The following is a 19494-nucleotide window of genomic DNA, read 5'->3' as shown; positions in this document are numbered from 1 at the left end:
GGACCTAAACGCAAAACTTAACCGGACGCCAACGCCGACGCCAAGGTGATGACAATAGCTCATAATTTTTTTTCAAAAAATAGATGAGCTAAAAATTGGCATCATAAATGGCCAATCTTAGTCCTCAAACCTTGATGTCAAAGTGAGCGCAGACAGCCCTACACCACTGCAGTAACAGGTTCAATCTGTTGTCCTGTGTATGAAGGTCTCCAATGATCGAATCACGACGAATTTCTTTTTCGACTGCAAAACAGACTCAAGGTTGTATAATGCTTCATTACTATCAAAACAAAGCTTTCATGTAAATAATCAAAGAATGAGAAAAACAGGGTTTTTAAAGTATAGCATGCAATAAATTGGTAAGAACCATATTAAATAACAATTGTGTGTTACCTATAAAATTGCTAGTTACCAGTACAGATGTAATTTTTCTAATAAAGTCCAATGTATATTCATAACAGCAGCACTGACTTTGCTATCTAAGCTTTTCACTAGATTATTTTACCTCAGGCATGTTTCATCAAAGTATTTACAGCATGGTACTAGTTATCTCAGGGTCCAGTTTTGGAAGAGAGACGGACAGACAGACAGCAGGGTTTTCATACCCTTTGGTTAAAGAGTGGTAGGGGGCAAGATAAATTCAAGCCTGAATACTTATTTAATATTGTCAAGGATCAAAGTGGCTTATTAAGATTGTTTTTAGGCATAGACAGGCTTGTAACAATGAACAGGAATAATTTCATACCTCAAGCAAACAGTACAATGTCTTAAATTCTTTAACTGTTTAAAAAGGAAAGATTCACCAATAACCGCATACATGGCTTGAGAGCAGCCAGGGCAATGAGCCTGTGTTTGATGTGCAGGCTGCGTTCAAGGAGCCTCACTTCCTCCCTGAGCTGGTCCATGTTGACCAGCAAGGTGACCTGGAAGTGCAGGATCATGTGCCACAGAAGCTGCAGGGTGTGCTCACGATGACCCTCCACAATGTCACCTGGACTGGCCTTGCCTGGGGAGTAGGGGTAGACATCATGTAAAAACATGGGGAAGATTCAGAGAAAACCAGCCCACATTACATTACAACAGCAATAATGAGATTTACTGAAACAACTGTCAGACAGACTTAGTTTGACCAAACGTTTTTGGTGAAATTCCTTAACAGACAAAAATGACATTAAAACAAGATATGATCGAATACGGCATGGCTTTCCCCACATTCCATATCTGTCTAAACTTTCCACCTGTGCCAGAAACAAGCTGTTTAGTGGCAAAATTTGACTCTTAGCCATTAAGTGTGACATTAACCTTTGAAGTAGAGAGTACATGCAATAGCCATTTCACAATGGTGGTCGTTTGTGGTAAATTATTATAATTTGCGTCATGAATCTCAAATTTACAGTTGGGACAAGCTGTTGAATGGCCATTTTACCTTTGAGCTTCAAAGTATGACCTTGAATTTGAGTTAGGGAGGCAGGTGTTACATGGGACACATGGTCTTATGATGCTTTACATTTTAAAATCCATCAACATATAGTAATTATTGCTAAAACAGGATTTTCAGGCTTTTTTATGGCCACATTTGACTTTTGACAACCTTTAAGGAAGGTCGATGGGTTTCACATGCAACACATTGTCTTGCAACGGGCAAGTCCATTGATTCATGGCAAAGACATGACCGAGACAAGAATTTTCTGATGAACATCTGGACACTCATACAGAAGTATAGTGTGATTGCTATATGCTGCCTTCTTGAAAGGGAGGTGGCCAATTAAATGAATATTTCTGGTTACGGATTGTTAAATATATAGATAATTTGTTGTGCTTTCTCATGTTCAGAGGGAGCGCTTTCACAGAATGAGTTCAAGTAGTACCCGTGTCCACCTGCTGGTCTGTTAGCACCTTGAACACCAGTTTCATGTTATGGACCTTCTGCAGTTTACTGATTGCTGGCATACGTAGACTGGCGCTGAGATCCCTCCGATCACACAGCATCTCCATCACACGCCTGAACATGTTTAAGTCAAAATAGAGATGCACCACATTTAATGTCCTTGCTGCACTGAATTAAGATGGCGATATAATTTGACTGTCAACAATATAGTTTGAAGCTGGGGAGAAGAATGACAATATTACATTCCATGTTTTATTCACAGATTTAAGTGGATGTATTTTGCATTCATGTTTATGAAATTTATAATGCTGTAGCAGAGGTTATTGTTATTAGTTATTGACAACCCTTCAAGATAATACTATAAATGCTTTAACCACTGCAGAGCCACTGCCGCAAATTTGCAAAACGAAGGTATTTAGTTCCCTATTCTCATTATTTCAATTTACATTTGACTTTCATTCTTTGTGAAATTAATTATATATTTATTCACACAAATGCATTCTTTAATTATATATAAATATATCCTTTGCCAGAGGATAAAAAGTAAAAGTGGCATATAATTTATTATTGTATTTAATATTTCTAAGAATAATCAGAAATTAATTTGCGACCAATAGAGTTAAGGAAGACTTGTATGACAAGGCATACAAACACCTACGTAAGTCTAACACCATCCCTCAGATCTACAGCCAACTTTTTCACCGCAAAATCAAACTCATCCAGGGCTGTCTGAGTGTAGGTCACTTTGTAGCCAAGGTAACCCAGGTGACGTGTGATGTCACCCTCACCAGAAAGGAAATCTCGAGAGATTTGGAGCAACAAGTCTTTGCTAGCCTGAAAAAATAAAGCATCATAGACTGTGCTAATTTGCCAAAGAAGAAATATTAACAAGGCGCCCCATTATTTCATAGCATTTTAATGATCAGAGGTGCAGCTAAGAAAATACTGTGGACATCACTTAAATGAATTCATGCAAACATTTGAGGAAAGAAAGCAATGAGAAAAATATATGCCCATAAAATTCACATGGTACTCATCAAACTAACTTTCTAATTTATATACTCATTCAAACAAAACATAATAATTTATTTCATGACCACTGTGTTCTATCAGATCCTGGGTAAGAAACTAGTATTAGGATACTTGGAAAATCTACTCTTATAGACTGAAATATCAATAGTAGAATGCAGATGTTACCTTGAATTCCGAGTTTTTACAGAATAGGCAAGGGTTGTGGTCAATGAGCCGTTGCTGTTTGGCCTGATCCAGAAAGTACACCAGCATGAGGAACTTCTTTAGTGTGTGCTGGGCACTCGCCTCACCATAACCTGGAGGTATGATACAGTGAAACTTCTTAATCTACAAGTCCTGTATGAACACAGTACATATTTATTATCTACAATTATTTAGCTGATGCTTAGCTGTAATTAAATTTCAATTCAAATTCATTACCGGTATTAACTACTTAAAATAAACAAGACTATTGCCTACCGGCTCCACCATTGTCAGAAATTCCACCATTGTCAGATTTTTTTTGATTTTTTTTTTATTTGTTTCCATAGCAACCAGAATTTTTAACGTAGGAACAAAATGAAACTAGAGCTTTGTCACAGACGTGACAAATACCCCCACATTCCGCATTGACACATAATATTTTGCATGTCATCTTCACAAAAAACAGCGGACACCATGCGCAATTTTTAAAACGCACTAAGTGACCCCTTGACCTAGTTTTTGACCCAGACAGGCCCATGTTCTAACTTGGCTTTAAGATCATCTCCATAAAACTTCTGAAGATGGTGAAGATCTGATGTAAACTACTTGAATTAGAGAGCAGACACCATGCTGAATGTTAAAAAACGCACCAAGATACCCCGTGACCTAGTTTTTGACCCGGCATGACCTATATTCAAACTTGACCAAGACATCATCTGGATACAACTTTTGACCAAGTTTGGTGAAGATTGGATGAAATCTACTTGAATTAGAGAGCGGACAACATTGTGATGTTTAAAAACGCACTAAGTGACCCCGTGACCTTGTTTTTGACCCGGCATGACCAATATTCAAACTTGCCCTAGACATTATCAAGATACAACTTCTGACAAATTTTGGTGAAGATTGGATAAAAACTACTTGAATTAGACAGCGGACAACATGGTGAGATTTAAAACGCACTAAGATACCCCGTGACCTAGTTTTTGACCTGGAAAGGCCCATTTTCGCCCATGACCCATATTCAAACTTTCCCTAGACATTATCAAGATACAACTTCTGACCAAATTTGGTGAAGATTGGATAAAAACTACTCCAATCAGAGAGCGGACAACATGGTGAGGTTTAAAACACACTAGGTAACCCCGTGACCTAGTTTTTGACCCAGCATGGCCCATGTTCAAACTTAACCTGCACATCATCTAGTTACAACTTCTAACCAAGTGTGGTGAAGATCGGATTTAATTTACATGAAACAGAGAGCAGACACCATGCTCAATGTGTAAACCGTACTAAGTGACCCTGTGACCTATTTTTTGTTTGGCAAGGCCCATGTTCAAACTTGGCCTTCAGATCATCTAGATAAAACTTCTGACCAAGTTTGGTGAAGATTGGATGAAAACTTCTTGAATTAGAGAGCGGACAACATGCTGAATGTTTAAAACGCACTAAGTGACCCCTTGACCTAGTTTTTGACCCGGAAAGGCCCATTTTCGAACTTGGCCTAGACATCATGTAGATACAACTTCTGATGAAGTTTGGTGAAGATCGGATGAAAACTACTTGAATTAGAGAGCAGACACTTATTACGGACCGGCAGACAGACCAACCGACCAACCGACCGACAGACAGACAAGTTCACTCCTATATATCCCCCTAAACTTTGTTTGTGGGGGTATTATGACGTGCATAATGGCAATATTACCATCTATCCATGTTTAAAGTTTCATGAAAAAATATGAAGAACTTTTTAAGTTATCGCAGGATCCAGAAAACTACCATTTTCAGCAGTATTTCTAGTCTATTTGTTGCTACAGCAACCAGAATTTTTGATGTAGGAACAAAATTAAATGATCTGCATAATGCCCATGTTGCCATCTATCCATGTTTCAAGTTTTATGAAAAAATATAAAGAACTTTTAAAGTTATCGCAGGATACAGAAAAGTGTGACAGACAGACTCACAGAGCGAAAACCATAAGTCCCCTCTGGTGAAACCGGTAGGGGACAATAAAGTATAAAAATCATCTCAGATGATGTGTCAACATTTATCTTTGGCAATAATATCTAACATGTAATCATGTTTTATTTAGTGTAACATCAATGTGTGTGCATTCAATGACTTTCCGCACGTACCATCTCTGTAGAGATGTGGCACTGTGGGATGTGCATAGGCCTGGGCAATGTCGGGGCTTGACAGCAGCCTGGTGATAACGAACCGGGATAGGCCGTAGACGTCTGTGTTGCTCTGTAGCATGACCACTTCTCCATAGATTGTCTGAAAAATGTGGTGTTCAAAACAACTAGCGTCCTTTTACTATTATACAAAAAACTCTGGAAAAGGACACATCTAATTAATATTTTCTGTCCAAGTCTGTCCACACATACACACACACAACATGGTATGATAGAAATGTTTTTCTCTTAAATTTAACATATAAAACACTTCTATCTGGACATTGCATTGATCAATTGATCAACAAATGTTAAAACAACTCTTCATCACATTTTCATATCAGAATCAGTTACACCGATTTGAAAAAAAAATCAGCTTACCTCCAGCCCAATTCTAAGCCACAGAGGATTGTAGGAGAGTAGCATATCGAGGACTCTTTGCTTGGCTCCCAGGTCTGCATGCAGCATCTTGTCCTTCCTAACCAGAAGCCTTCCACTCTCCACTTCGCGCTCAAGTTTGTGGATCACATGGCGGACAGCATCGCTCTGGAAAAGTTTGCATGCACACTTCCGCAGACGGTTCAGCTTCCGATGGGCCGCGTAGGTTCGAAACGAAAGGATTTCATTTGTTGGGGCTAACTGTCCACGTCCTTTTTCAACATCGATGGCAAGCTTTCCCGCATCAACTGAGAAAAAGACGTGTCATCAAAATAGTTTGATAGAAGCACAGAATTAAGAGAAAACCATAACAATAATAGTTAATTTTACATTAAACAAAATCTAAATTTCTAAATGATAGTTTGTAAGTTACATTTAGCAGGAAACAAAAAATGAATAATAATAATAATAACTATTACCAACCTTTCACTTTGACATCGCTTCCCTTATTTTCATCTGCTGGAGTCAGTATGAAGTTCAGCCAGTTGACAAAACCCCTCTCCTGCTTCTCTATCCATCTCTCATCATAGTACATGTTCTTAGCTGCAAAGGCTAGTGGATGCTTTGGAATGACTGGAATACAAACACAGCATGATCTGTTAAATTAACAATTCAACACTAGGCTGATTAACTAAAAAACGAACAATACAATATACACATTTAATAATTTTAATCTCTTAAGAGCATAAACAGACAAAACGACAGTCCCCTACCAAGTTAATGCTGTCAAAAAACAAGGTCTCCAAAAGTTTCACAGCTGAAATACTTGTTAGTCATCGAAGGATGCAGTTTTTTTATATAATTATTTGTGTTACATTTAGTAAACACAATTTTGTGAAATAAACAAGAGATGTGTTTGTCAGAAACACACTGCCCCCTAATGCGCTGTTTTGAAGCCATAAATTTGACCTTTGACCTGGAAGGATTACCTTGACCTTTCACCACTCAAAATGTGCAGCTCCATGAGATTCGCATGCATGCCAAATATGGAGTTGCTATCTTCAATATTTCAAAATTTGACCTTTGACCTTGAAGGATGACCTTGGCTTTTCACCACTCAAAATATGCAGCTCCATGAGATATGCATGCATTTTAAAAATCTCGTTGTTATCTTCAATATTGCTAAATTTGACCTTTGACCTTGAAGAATAACCTTGACCTTTCACCACTCAAAATGTGCAGCTCCGTGAGATACACTTGTATGCTTAATATCAAGTTGCTATCTTTAATATTTAAAAAGTAATAGCCAATGTTAAAGTTTTCGGACGGACAGAATATTTGACATTTGACCTTGAAGAATGACCTTGATTTTCACCTTTTACAACTTAAAATGTTCAGCTCCGAAGATACACATGCATGCCAAATATCAAGTTGCTATCTTCAATAGTGAAAAAGTAATGGCCAATGTTAAGTTTTCGGACGGATGGAATATTTGACATTTGACCTTGAAGGATTACCTTGACCTTCACCTTTCACCACTAAAAATGTTCAGCTCCAGGAGATACACATGCATGCCAAATATCAAGTTGCTATCTTCATTAGTGAAAAAGTTATGGCCAATGTTAAAGTTTTCGGACGGACGGACAGACGCCATATATTAGACATTTGACCTTGAAGGATGACCTTGACCTTCACCTTTCACCACTCAAAATGTGCAGCTCCATGAGATGCACATGCATGCCAAATATCAAGTTGCTATGTTAAATATTGAAAAAGTTATGACCATTAAAGTTTTCGGACGGACGGACAGACTGACATACTGACTAACGGACAGTTCAACTGCTATATGCCACCCTACTACTGTCCCTACAGGGGCCATAAAAACTTAAAATAAAATGCATAGCACCAAGGTGGCCATCTACAGGGGTGTCAATTTACCGAAATCTAAAATCCTGAAAATTATCCTAGAATTTGGGGACCAGAGTCAAAAGAGTTTTAATAATTCATTAAATTATGTTTCCTTTGTAAACAATATGCCAAAGGTCAATAATTTGTGTTTAAGAGTGACATTTTGTGACAAGAATGCTTAAAATAACCAAAACAATCCTCTGATTTATATCAATATCAAAAGTTTTCCTTGAGGGCTTAAATCCTGAATTCAGGAATAATCCTGAAAATTGACACCTCTGCATCTATCAACATCATAAGTTCTATCAACCTAGTTTGACACTGTTGATAAAGTACTGTTTGATTTATCGCAGGATCCAGATTTTTAAACAGAATCTGAACGAGTTAACTGAAATAACATGAATATTCCCCTTACGGCCTTCTATCCACATACAGATTTTTATTAACATAGCTTTTGAGTTGTGCCAGGATCAAGTTTTTAGTTTTCACTTATTTCCGAAACCCATTTCACCAAAATTTTTTAAGAGACTAAAAAAGGCAAAAACGTTCATATTCACATATGGCCCTCTTTCTACATATTGAGTTTCATCCACCTAGGTAAGTACTTTTGTGTCATTGAAGGATCCAGATTTAGACGAACACACCAATAGACGGTGGTGTACACATATAGCCCCTCTAATAACATGTACACCATTACAGATACACCTGCACAGACTATATAGCACTATCTATATCTTCAAAGAAACTTTATTGAAATCATTCAATTGTTTTAGTGATATTATGGGCATTTTTCACTGTTGAATTGAGCTGAAAAGAATTAACAGGTCAAAAGAATTAGTTAAAATGTGGTAACTGACCAATTATGTACAACAGTTTTTACTCATCTTGCTACCAGTTGTTTATAAAAAATATATATTATTTTCAATATTTTACATGACTCACCCAGTCCTCTAAGCCGAAATGATCCGTAAAACAAAATTGTGTCTTTGTGTCGTATGAACGAATCTGCATGAAAACAACATTAGGACTCGCATCGTACATCAAATCATTTCTGTTGTCAGTTGTCAAAACGAAAGTACGGTTGATGTTCAAATGGATTATTTTTCTCTTTTCGGGATATTGTTTTAGTATGTTGATGCTGCATTAACAAATATAAGTGTATATGAAGTGAAAACACCAAAAAAAACAACGGTTGCAAAAGACACCTCTATATACTGTTAGATGCCCATAATATCACTTTAATAGTTCCTCCTTGACTTATTTCTGTACCTGATTTTGACTTCTTGGTGAGTATCAGTTTGGACTGAGCAAGCCCCTTCATTATACTGGTTTTTGGCTTCACTGGCTGGCGAGCATCCTGATTGGATGTGGAGCCTGTGATTAACAATATCATCAAATTAAGACAGATTGAATAAATATGCATGATCATTTCAAACTTTACTCATGATTCAAAGTGCTAGTTTTGTTTTAGTAAATTGAAGAAAGTTTCACATACCAGGTTTTCTTTGTATGACTGTAGTTGCCATGTTGCTCTTGGTGTCTGCTACAGTCGTTTTCTCATTACAAACTCGTTTTGTCCTCTGGTCTACCTCCTGTGTACAGGGGTTGCTACGTTTTTTCAGAAATTGCTTGGGTTCAGCTTTATGGACTCTTTTCTTCACTTGCTCATCAATATTGTCTTTGTCCACAGGAATAAAAAACAGACTCAGCACATCACCTTCAGGACAATAAGGTTTATTAACGTTGCTGGCATTTTCACATGCAATGGAATCTTGACTGACATCATGTTCTATTTTCTTACCCAAAGACCTTCTAGCAGAAAGTGTTCTTCGTCTAGTATTGGCACTTGGAGGAGAAAATACATCAATGTCTTCCGTGATCTCTGGGACTATATATGGTATTATTTCAGTGCAAGTTTTAGCTGATTCTGACTGCATCCTTGCATTTATTATTGAATGGTCTGAATTAACATTTTTAGCATCCTTTATAACCTGTATGCCACTGTTCCCAGTAATATTAACCACTTGGGGCTTAAGAACAACATGTGTTGACCTTCTTGAAAGGTTCAGCAGTGGACTGGTAGGCAGGTGAACTGGAGTTGGCTGGAAATCAGCATCTTTCAGCAACACACTTTCCTCTGCCGATACTTCAAATGTGCTATTTTGTGCAGAATGTTGACTCTGGCTTGCATCTTCTTCTTGAATGCATTCAATTGGATTTTTCTTTGCTGTCCTGAAAAGAGATGTCACTGCACCAGATTTCTGTGCATGATGCTGAATCAATGCTTCTGATGGATGTGACTTTGTCACAGTAAGTGTGGCACGACGTGAATAGTTCTCCGTTGGCTCTGTCACAATTTCTGTTGCGGAACCAAACTTCTCTTCTAGAGAATTATTGTCTAAGCTATCTGCAGAATACATTCTCTCAAGTTTAGGCTCTTTGTTTTGTGCGGAACCAAACTTCTCTTCTAGAGAATTATTGTCTAAGCTATCTGCAGAATACATTCTCTCAAGTTTAGGCTCCTTGTTTTGTTCGTCATGAACAATATTATTCTTGTTAGCTTTTAAAGCTCGTTCAATAGCACCTATGTTGGAAATAACTTCGTCTTCTTCTTCATTTAATGTTCCAGTGTGAATTGTACTTGCTGTTCTTTTCACATTTTGTTCAACTGTTTTCAGAACTGTGAATGTGGTTCTTCTGGGACTAGCTTCCGATGGTTTTTGATCTTCTAATAACTTTATCTTTGCTGGACCTGTTACAAATGTTCCTCTACGAATGTCACCAGTAGCAACCATTGAGAATCTTGGTGACTTTGTCTGTGTAGCAAATGTTTCTGATCTTTCTAAACTAAGGTTAGCACAATTTTCTTCAATTTCCAAACTTTTTTCATGAATGAAAGTCTTCAAGTTCTTTAACTGCTTGAGAACAGAATTCCCATCTGATGAGCGACGTTTTTTATTTGTTCCTCCTTCCCTTTGATTTTTCTTGATGCTACGAAGAACATTCAATTCTGAATGCTTATCCAGCCTTCCACTTCTTCTCAATGATTTAAGTTTGTCTTTTGACTGGAGGAAGCTTGGTTCTTCTGGTTTTACATTCTCCTGATCTTCTTTGATATCTAAGCTATCCTGAAAACTGTCTTCCAATTTTACATGTTTCAGTGTTTTAGGACAAGGCATCAGAAAACTGGGTTCCAGATTATTTGAACATCCATCATCATCAAGAAAGCTAGGCTGACTGTTTTGTATAACATTTGATTTTGGCCCATCTCTAGACTTAAAATTCTTCATAAAACTTGGTTCTGAATCCACTTCCTGCTTCACTTTCATAAAACTTGGAAGTACATTGACATTATTATCAGATGTTTCCAAAACATTCAGGCCACTAATATCACATTCGCCAACTTTCAGAAGACTTGTGTCCCTGTGACCAGTAACCTCCTCATTGTGTATGATGGGCACAACAAGACCAATACCAGAAACATTTGAATAAGTGTTCGATCTTCTCATCTTCTTGCGAGGAATTGCAGCTTCTTTTGAAACAAAGGAATTAGTCAACTTTTCTGTTGACTGTCTTTTCACCATCTTTTCAATCTCTTTCTGTACAATTACATTTTGTATTATGGGCTCACAAGAAACGCCTTTGACTTTCATTGTTTTGCTGTTGACTGCATGATTCCTTGCAGTTGGTGCTTTTGTTGCCATTTTCCCTGGGCGGTATGCTGGTTTTGTTGTCTGCTTCTCTGGACTGTACTGCTTATCAATATTTGCCAAGCTTGCTGTGTGAATTACAGAGAATGGCTTGGCAACCTTAGATGCAAGTAAACCAACACGTTTCTGGAAGAAAAAAATAGGTTAGATAATAAATATAACCATATCAAACTATGACAATAGAGGTAGAATCTTTTTTTAAGTAAAGACATTTTATAATGTATAGGCCTTCTAATACACTTCTTACAGGTTAGAATATATGACACCAGTGCTTTCCACAGGATTTTTAGATGCATCCGGGCCATAGGGGGAGGGGGGGTATAAAGTAGTACTTTGTACTTTTTAAAGAAAATTCTTGTAAGTATTGAGTATAAAAGAGCTCAAGACTTGCATCAACACAAACATTCGCCTTTTTTTTAAGTAACAAATGCATTTTGGCATATTAGACTATTTAAATATTTGATGAAATAACATTCAATCAAGACAGGGGTTTTCCAACAAGTATATCGCCTGACTTGGTCGTGTTTAAATACAATAAATACACCGTAACACGGTGACCACACTTTTCATGAGTGGTACCTGTAGGTGATAAAGACAACAAACTGTCACAAAACCACACACTTATGGAAATTACACCATTCGTCGTCTGCATAATTTACTGCATTTGTTGCATGCATACAAGTGCTGTCGCTCATTTAAAGCTTGCGCTCTCATTGGAAAATATAGATTGTCCCATACAATGACGTTCCCCCTTTAAAGGCTTTACTTGGGTACATGTAATTGACAGAAGATAATTAATCTGCTCTCAAATATTCGGCGAAGTCGAATAACAGTTTTGATCTTAAGAATTACTAGTTACAGTTACTGAAAAAATACACTAATCGGTAAATTTTAAATACCCTGCAGACTCTGATTTAGAAATTCAACGACCCCAACGAGGGACCGTTAAATAGCCTGTGGAAAGCACTAATCTCTATCTAAAAGCAAAATATGGCCAATTATCCCCAACTTGCTGGCGAAGTTCCCAAATTTACCAAATTCCCATTTATCACAAAAAGGTAAGACAAGGGACAAAATTGTCACAAAACCAGGTTTTCATTGTGAAAAAAAAATCTGATAAAGGGAGAAAACTCAAACTGAACTTTTGAAATGAACAAACAAAATTAACCCCCTTTGTAAGTTTGTTTTTAAAAAATCTATTTTTAGTCGTGGCGACCTTGACATTGGAGATATTGACGTGATTCTTTCGTGCGACACACCGTCCCATGATGGTGAACAAATGTGCCAAATGATTTTAAAATCTCACAATGAATGACATAGTTATGGCCAGGACAAGCTCATTTATGGCCATTTTTGACCTTTGAACTCAAAGTGTGACCTTGACCTTGGAGATATCGACGTAATTATTTCGCACGACAAACCGTCCAATGATGGTGAACAAATGTGCCAAATGATTTTAAAATCTGACAATGAACGACATAGTTATGGCCCGGACAAGCTTGTTCCGCCCGCCCGCCAGCCAGCCCGCCCGCATTCGACAATCTAATAACCAGTTTATTCCTTCGGAAAACCTGGTTAAAAAAGGCATAAGTTACATTCATAATTTTTTATTTAAATCTATTAAGTGAATAATTGTATACCTGTGCAAGTACCAGTATGGCTTGCAATTAATATTTTGAATTATTTAAGTAAGTAAATGACATACTGTCTTCTTCTTCTTGGGTGGTTCAGTGACTGTACCAAACACATATGCCTGCAATCTATAGCTGCTGTCAATATGAAGAAGAACCATTTCTCGCACACCACCTGCTTCCTTCGGGGACCATGTAATTTCCAGTGGAAAAGATTCCTCCGGTCCAACGACCATTTCTCGACAATTTACAGTAAAATGTTTCTTCTCGGGGACTTTCTCAACTCTAACATGCTGCTCATAGTCATGTGGATTTCTAAGCATGAGGATGCACATTTTTTCTTGTCCCAATTTCATTGTTCCAAAGCCCAGCCTTGGAGGTGCTGTGAAGTGTGTTAATGTCAAGACCTCCATATTTTCACTCTTGCGTCTCACTGGTTTCGTTGCATGTGGACTTTCAACTGCTATTTCGTATTTGATTTGATTTGGAGTGTCAAACCAGGACTTTCTACTGCGTCGTTTCAGTTTTGCAAGATTTGGTGTGGAGGTTGGCAAGCCCGCCATGTCTGCTGGGTATGAGACACCTTGATCTAACATTGAAAACTCAAAAGCGACACCATCATCATCCAAACCACCTTCACTAACAATGCTAACGCCTGACATCTTTCACCTCTTTCTGTCAGTCATCTGGCAAATACAATGTAAAACCTGAAACCTAACAGCATTATCTTTCTGATACAAATTCTTAGGTGAGCATAAAATATCAAATATAAGGAAAAATATCAAAACACCATTATCGATTTACAAATTGAAATTGAATTGCAAAATATGAGTACTTTGTTTATATATTGCAATTTTTTGTTGGTTCGTTTCTTAAATATTGCTTTGGTTAATAATCAATTAAAGATATTAATTAAACAGCATATTCCTTTTACAAACTGTTACCAATTTAAATAATTGTGCTGTTTCTTAATTTAATCAATTGTCAGTCTGGTTGTTAAATATTGCTTTTGATTTAAGGTACACATGATAATGAATATTTTTTTCACGGGCCCTCTCTTGCCACCAGGGGAAGCCACCACATCCCTCATGAGGGGGAATTTCGCGTCGTTTTGGGCGAAAAGGGGAAATTTAGAAGATCTTTTCACCAACCATTAAACACCTAAAATTGCTATATTTTAATGTGATTTACATAAATATGCATTTAATCGAAGGTTAGTAGCACAATACAAGCTGGCAACATAGGTATAAAAGTAAAAAAAAATAAAAAAAAATTAAAAATTTTGAGGGGGAATTTTGAGCTGAAAAAGGGGGAAAAGTATACTTTTTTCATGGGGGACGCCGCCGATATTTGGCGGTAAAAAGTGACAAACGAGGGCCCTGTTTCATATGTTCAAGATTTTTTGTTTTGTCTTGGTTGTTTTTGGGGCGATTATTTCACAATGATATAAAAGTATAAATATGGTGTTCATTGGAATTATTAATCCTGTTATACTTAGGCTACTAGCCGCAATTTATTTGCCCAATCGGGAAAAATGTGCAAACACAATCATGACATTGGGAAATTTGTGTCATGACGTTTTAAAGAACTTTCCTGATAGCAGGGCTAAGCATTCTTGATTTATAATCCGGAAACAATATACTGCTTCACTGTGACCTTGACCTTTGACCAGGTGACCTGAAAATCAAAAGGGGTCATCTGCCGGCCAGGACCATTGTCATATGAACTTTTCTGATCCTAGTCCTAAGCATTAGTGAGTTATCATCCAGAAACTATTTGACTGTTTTAAGTCACTGTGACCTTGACCTTTGACCTAGAGTCCTGAAAATCAATAGGGGTCATCTGTCGGTCATAACCAATGTCCCCATGAACTTTCCTGATCCCAGGCTTAAGCATTCTTGAGTAATCATCTGTAAACCATTTTATTGTTTGGAGTCACTGTGACCCCAATTTAATGTTGCGACCCCAATTTAATGTTGCGAGTCACTGTGACCTTGACCTCGTAACTGAATTCAATAGGGGTCATCTGCCAATCATGATCAATGTACCTATGAACTTTCCTGATCCCAGACCTAAATGTTCTTGAGTCTGGAAACCATTAAGTGGACACACAGACCGATGGACTGACCTGTGCAAAACAATATACCCCCTTTTCTTCAAAGGGGGCATACAAATTGCATGGAAAAAAGGTTACACTCCACCATACATGCCAGAATTTTTTAGGTCCAAAGCGGGACATTCCATAAAAAATTGTCGGGACATTTGACCAAAAAGCAGGACACCTAAAACGATCTACATGTATCATTCCACCTTTACTGTAGTCAGTATAGTACTAACAAAAACTCTTGATACTTTTATTCAAGACATAAAACATCTGATATGAAGCATGAAATCTAAAACATAACAATAACAGTTTTATTAAATAAGACAAAGCAAACAACGAAGATAATATCCATCTTTTTAGAGTACAAAATCTGGAACATTACGACAACAATACTCATTATATTACTTTCAATGGCAAACATTAACGCAGGGGAGGCTATCCAGTACGCTGAACGTACGGGTTACAGTAAACTATTACAATAACACAAGACCACTTTTACTGTTTGTTGCGATGTTTTTTTAAGCATGTATCCATGCGCAGTTTGTTACTTGTCAATTGTCGCGGCTTAATTGGAGCAGGGTCAAACTGTCATGCATAGCACCTCGTTGTTTTTAGCTTAATTGGAGTAGGGTCAAACTGTCATGCATAGCACCTCGTTGTTTTTATTACAATTACACCCAATTACACTAGACAGGATGGGTATCACTTTTTGGACTGTTTCAGTGATTTTTTTTGCTTTTTTTTCTTACAGCCTGTGCCTTTTGGATTGGGAAAATTAGCGCGATAAACCATGAAATTGGGAAAAATAGCGCGATAAACCATGAAATTGGGAAACATTATAAATATGATTATAAGAACAGAATTAAAACTATTAAAGTATGTTTGACAGCATTTTTATATTATAAGTACTAATTTAATGTGTTCTTACAATAAAGACAATGTTAAGTTAATATCCTTCCAAATTCATATTGAACTTGCAATAATCTATATAGATTCTTAAATATACCATTTAATCATAACCTCTTCAACAGTAAGAATTTAATTCAGTATTCTTTTAAATTAAATATCATATGGTGAAAACATTAACAAATATTTATACAAAAAAGCGCTTTAGTGCAGGCTTTTTCCGCTCCATTTTGGGAAAACGCCACACTGGAATTTTGGGAATTTCGCGTCGTGAAAACCCCCATTTTGGGAAAAAAATTAATCGCTAAATTGGCTCAATTGGGAAAAATTATCGCATGTAAATTATTTAAAACAGTGTTTCTTATATTTCAAAGAAGCCATTAACTGGTAAATAACGACTATTTTGATAACTTATTATTAAAATTTTACAAAATATTATGAACATGTGTGATTAGTGCAGGTTTTTTAATCTGAATTTGGGAAAAAGGCTTGGCCTTTTTGAGGTGAAAAAAATCACGGGAAGCGCCGGATTTTGAGGAAAAAAAGGAAAGTCTTAAATAATCATTAACATATTTTACAGTTCTTAAAACAAATTCAAGGCAACAGATAATTTAATTATGCAATACTTTCTATTTTCTACACCAGATCAGGTCAACTTATATATAAAAAGGGTAAAAAAAAAAAAAAAAAAAAAAAAAAAAAAAAATTTTTTTTTTTTTTTTTTTTTAATTGGGAATTTTTTTTTCAATTGGGAAAAAAACAACCAGATTTGCATTGGGAATGGGGCCGAATTTCGGACCCGTGGCATAGGGCGGAAAAAGCCTGTAGTGGTCTTGCTATGTTAATGATGTATTATTAAGAGTTAAAATAATTTATGTCATTTCTTTACCTTTCAACATCTTGCACTTCAATGCTAATTGCTATTTCGGTAAACTGTAAAGCGTGACAAACATAATAAAGCAGAATATGCATATGAATCTGATTTTACACAGATCCACTACCATATAAAACATATCATGTTTGTCTCTTTCCATTTCCGAACGATACTCATCTTAAATGCATTAACTTTGTGAGTAACGGTAGACTAACTCCAATTTCCCAACACTAATTTCCGTGATGCACATTCACTGTGAAGATTTGTAATAAATATTCGTTGTTTTTATCTCAAACGTTATATTTTGCGTTAATTGACACACGCATTAAATTATTCCGTAATAACCATATGATATCCGTTGTTAATTTGAATGTTATTTATCATTTTCGCCGTGCATCGCAAATTTCTCGTCTGCTTGCCGCCATCATGGGCGTGTGTAAAAACAGGCGTTTACAATCGGGATACATCGACTATCGTCGGTATCCTCCGCAATATAGAGAGAGATGTGGATAGCAACGTAAAATCGTATTCGGCTAAATTCGTGAAAAATACGTAAGTCAGTTGTTGTTCGGCGACGACTCGGCAACTCGATCGGCACTCGTTCGAAATTATTGCTAAATTACATTGTAATCTTATTGGCTTTATTGGGAAAATTTTGTCTTTTTTTGGGAAATTTTAATCAAATTTTTGGGAAAAAACGTCATTTTTTGCAATTGGGAAGCAGCCGAATATCGGCTGTAATATATGGCAAAAAAAATCACTGTGTTTGTTGCGATTTTGGTATATTGCACATTCGGATTATCCCGCTATTTTGGAACTAAACATTGAATGTAAAAGACTCATTAATGACGTAGAGTTAATTTTACAAAACAATTGTTTTGTAAACCATTTCAAACAAAGACAAAAACAAACACATTTTCAACATTTATTTCATTATAATACAACTATCGATAGCAATAAGCGACCACTATCTTGAAGACCACCATGGTGTGAATGCCTGATAAAATCAATAATTAGCCGATAAATCGCTGATAAGGTGTCATAAACAACACTGGTACACACGAGAAGTAGAATGGGATTGTTAATTGGGGGCAATAAAGGGATTAGCGGTGGTAAGTGTTAGCGAAACAGAGCTTGAATAGCGAATTTTATTGGGAACCTATAGACCTTACATCGTTTTTTACGAATGTCGGGACAAATCATCTCATATCTGGACGCCGGGACAAAGGGTCCAAAAGCGGGACTGTCCCGCCGAGATCGGGACGTCTGGCATGTATGCTCCACTAGAAAATGGCAAGAAAAAAAGTGTGCAAAAAACAGTCGAGTTTGGTTAGTGTCAAATTCTTTCTTGGTTTGTAAACGACACATCTTTTATTACATATATCGATTCTGCTAGAATGGCCTTTGAGAAAAGCAGGGCTGTGATTGAGGTGAAGTCCTAGGGGAGGAAAATTCTGTCAACTGATTTGGACTACGCGATTCAGAATCATTTCGAATAAAGATCGTGTCTATACAGACTATCGAACAAAATATATACCAAGATCTTCTCAAATTTAAAATGGAGCAGAAATGCTTGGTCCTTTAGCCGAATTAGCCTGAAATTGATGCCGATTCAGCCTGAATTATCCTAGGCCGAAAAAGCTTGGGTCGAAAACGGACATAAACGGTCGCGAATTTGTGCGACAATAGCAACAAGTAGACGAATATAGTAAATAAACATTATTAATACGTGTGCAAAATGTGTGAGCTTTGACAAACACATAAAAAATGAATAGATTAAAAATGTATTTACCAGTATATTTTTAAAATTAAAAGCCGTCCACTGTAAATGTTCTGTTATGACATTTGTGCAGTTTCAAACTACACGGCACAACATTAACCAATCAATAATCAGCATTTGAATGGTTGACCAATGAAACACACGTCATTTTTTGGAGCAATAACAGAGGTTACAGTGCACCAAAAAACAAGAGCTTTCAAAAATCATCGCCATCGACTATCTAAGCTTTGAACGTGTTTTTTAATCACTTGATATAATGAATATGACGGCACAGGGAATGGTAAATATAAGTTATAGTAAAATGGTAAGTTACATGCAAAGTTTAACAAGAAATTTAATATTGGAAATAACTTCATGAAACGTGAACATGTCACAAAACTGGATTTTCAGCACCTAAATATTATTTTTATTTTAACTATGCAATCCAAAGCAATGTCGGCATATAAGGTCGTATGTACTCAATAAAATCCTTATTTAATGTAACACTTAAAGTCAATATTCTGCACATAAGGACACATACTTTTCTAAGCTAAATCAGCGGCGTAGACAGGCGTACTCAAGTACTCATTTGAGTACAATTCGTTGGCATAAATGGAAAAATAAAGTGGTCGAAAAATGCAATAAAAACATAAACCTAAGGGGGGTAAGGTCTAAGGCATTCAATAAAGTCAGTAATATTTGACAAAAGTCACATGTTTTAAAGATCGGGTATTAATTCATTATTTGCGATTTGCTCCATTCACTTGAAAAAAACCTAACACTAACCTACTGTAATCGTATGCGATCAACGGGGCACAAACTGTGTTAAGACAAGTTATTGGTCATTATTTAAGATGCTGGTAGACCTATCTTAATTACGCCCCTTGTATCCAAAAGTTTTTCACGCGGCAGTGTTTAAAATGGCGGATAAACATAGCCCGCCGTAT

The 19494-nt window shown here is 36.7% G+C and overlaps 1 protein-coding gene across 1 annotated transcript in view; it reads right to left on the bottom strand.

Moving 5' to 3' along the window:
- The window catches only part of LOC127870008 (abnormal spindle-like microcephaly-associated protein homolog), a 36635-nt gene extending 17924 nt beyond the window's left edge, over window positions 1-18711 (bottom strand). The window contains exons 1-12 of the mRNA XM_052412671.1: window positions 18581-18711; window positions 12979-13590; window positions 9059-11399; window positions 8833-8937; window positions 6139-6288; window positions 5659-5963; window positions 5239-5380; window positions 3086-3216; window positions 2547-2722; window positions 1869-2002; window positions 818-1006; window positions 131-243 (exon numbers count right to left, since the gene is read on the bottom strand). Coding sequence (XP_052268631.1) covers window positions 131-243; window positions 818-1006; window positions 1869-2002; window positions 2547-2722; window positions 3086-3216; window positions 5239-5380; window positions 5659-5963; window positions 6139-6288; window positions 8833-8937; window positions 9059-11399; window positions 12979-13566 — 4374 coding nt within the window. The 5' untranslated portion in view covers window positions 13567-13590; window positions 18581-18711. The remainder of the gene's footprint in view (window positions 1-130; window positions 244-817; window positions 1007-1868; window positions 2003-2546; window positions 2723-3085; window positions 3217-5238; window positions 5381-5658; window positions 5964-6138; window positions 6289-8832; window positions 8938-9058; window positions 11400-12978; window positions 13591-18580) is intronic.
- Between the last annotated feature and the right edge of the window lie 783 nt (window positions 18712-19494).

This window comes from Dreissena polymorpha, chromosome 2 (assembly GCF_020536995.1).
Source record: "Dreissena polymorpha isolate Duluth1 chromosome 2, UMN_Dpol_1.0, whole genome shotgun sequence".
Taxonomy (NCBI): Eukaryota; Metazoa; Mollusca; class Bivalvia; order Myida; family Dreissenidae; genus Dreissena; species Dreissena polymorpha.
This window is presented reverse-complemented; position numbering and strand designations above follow the sequence as displayed.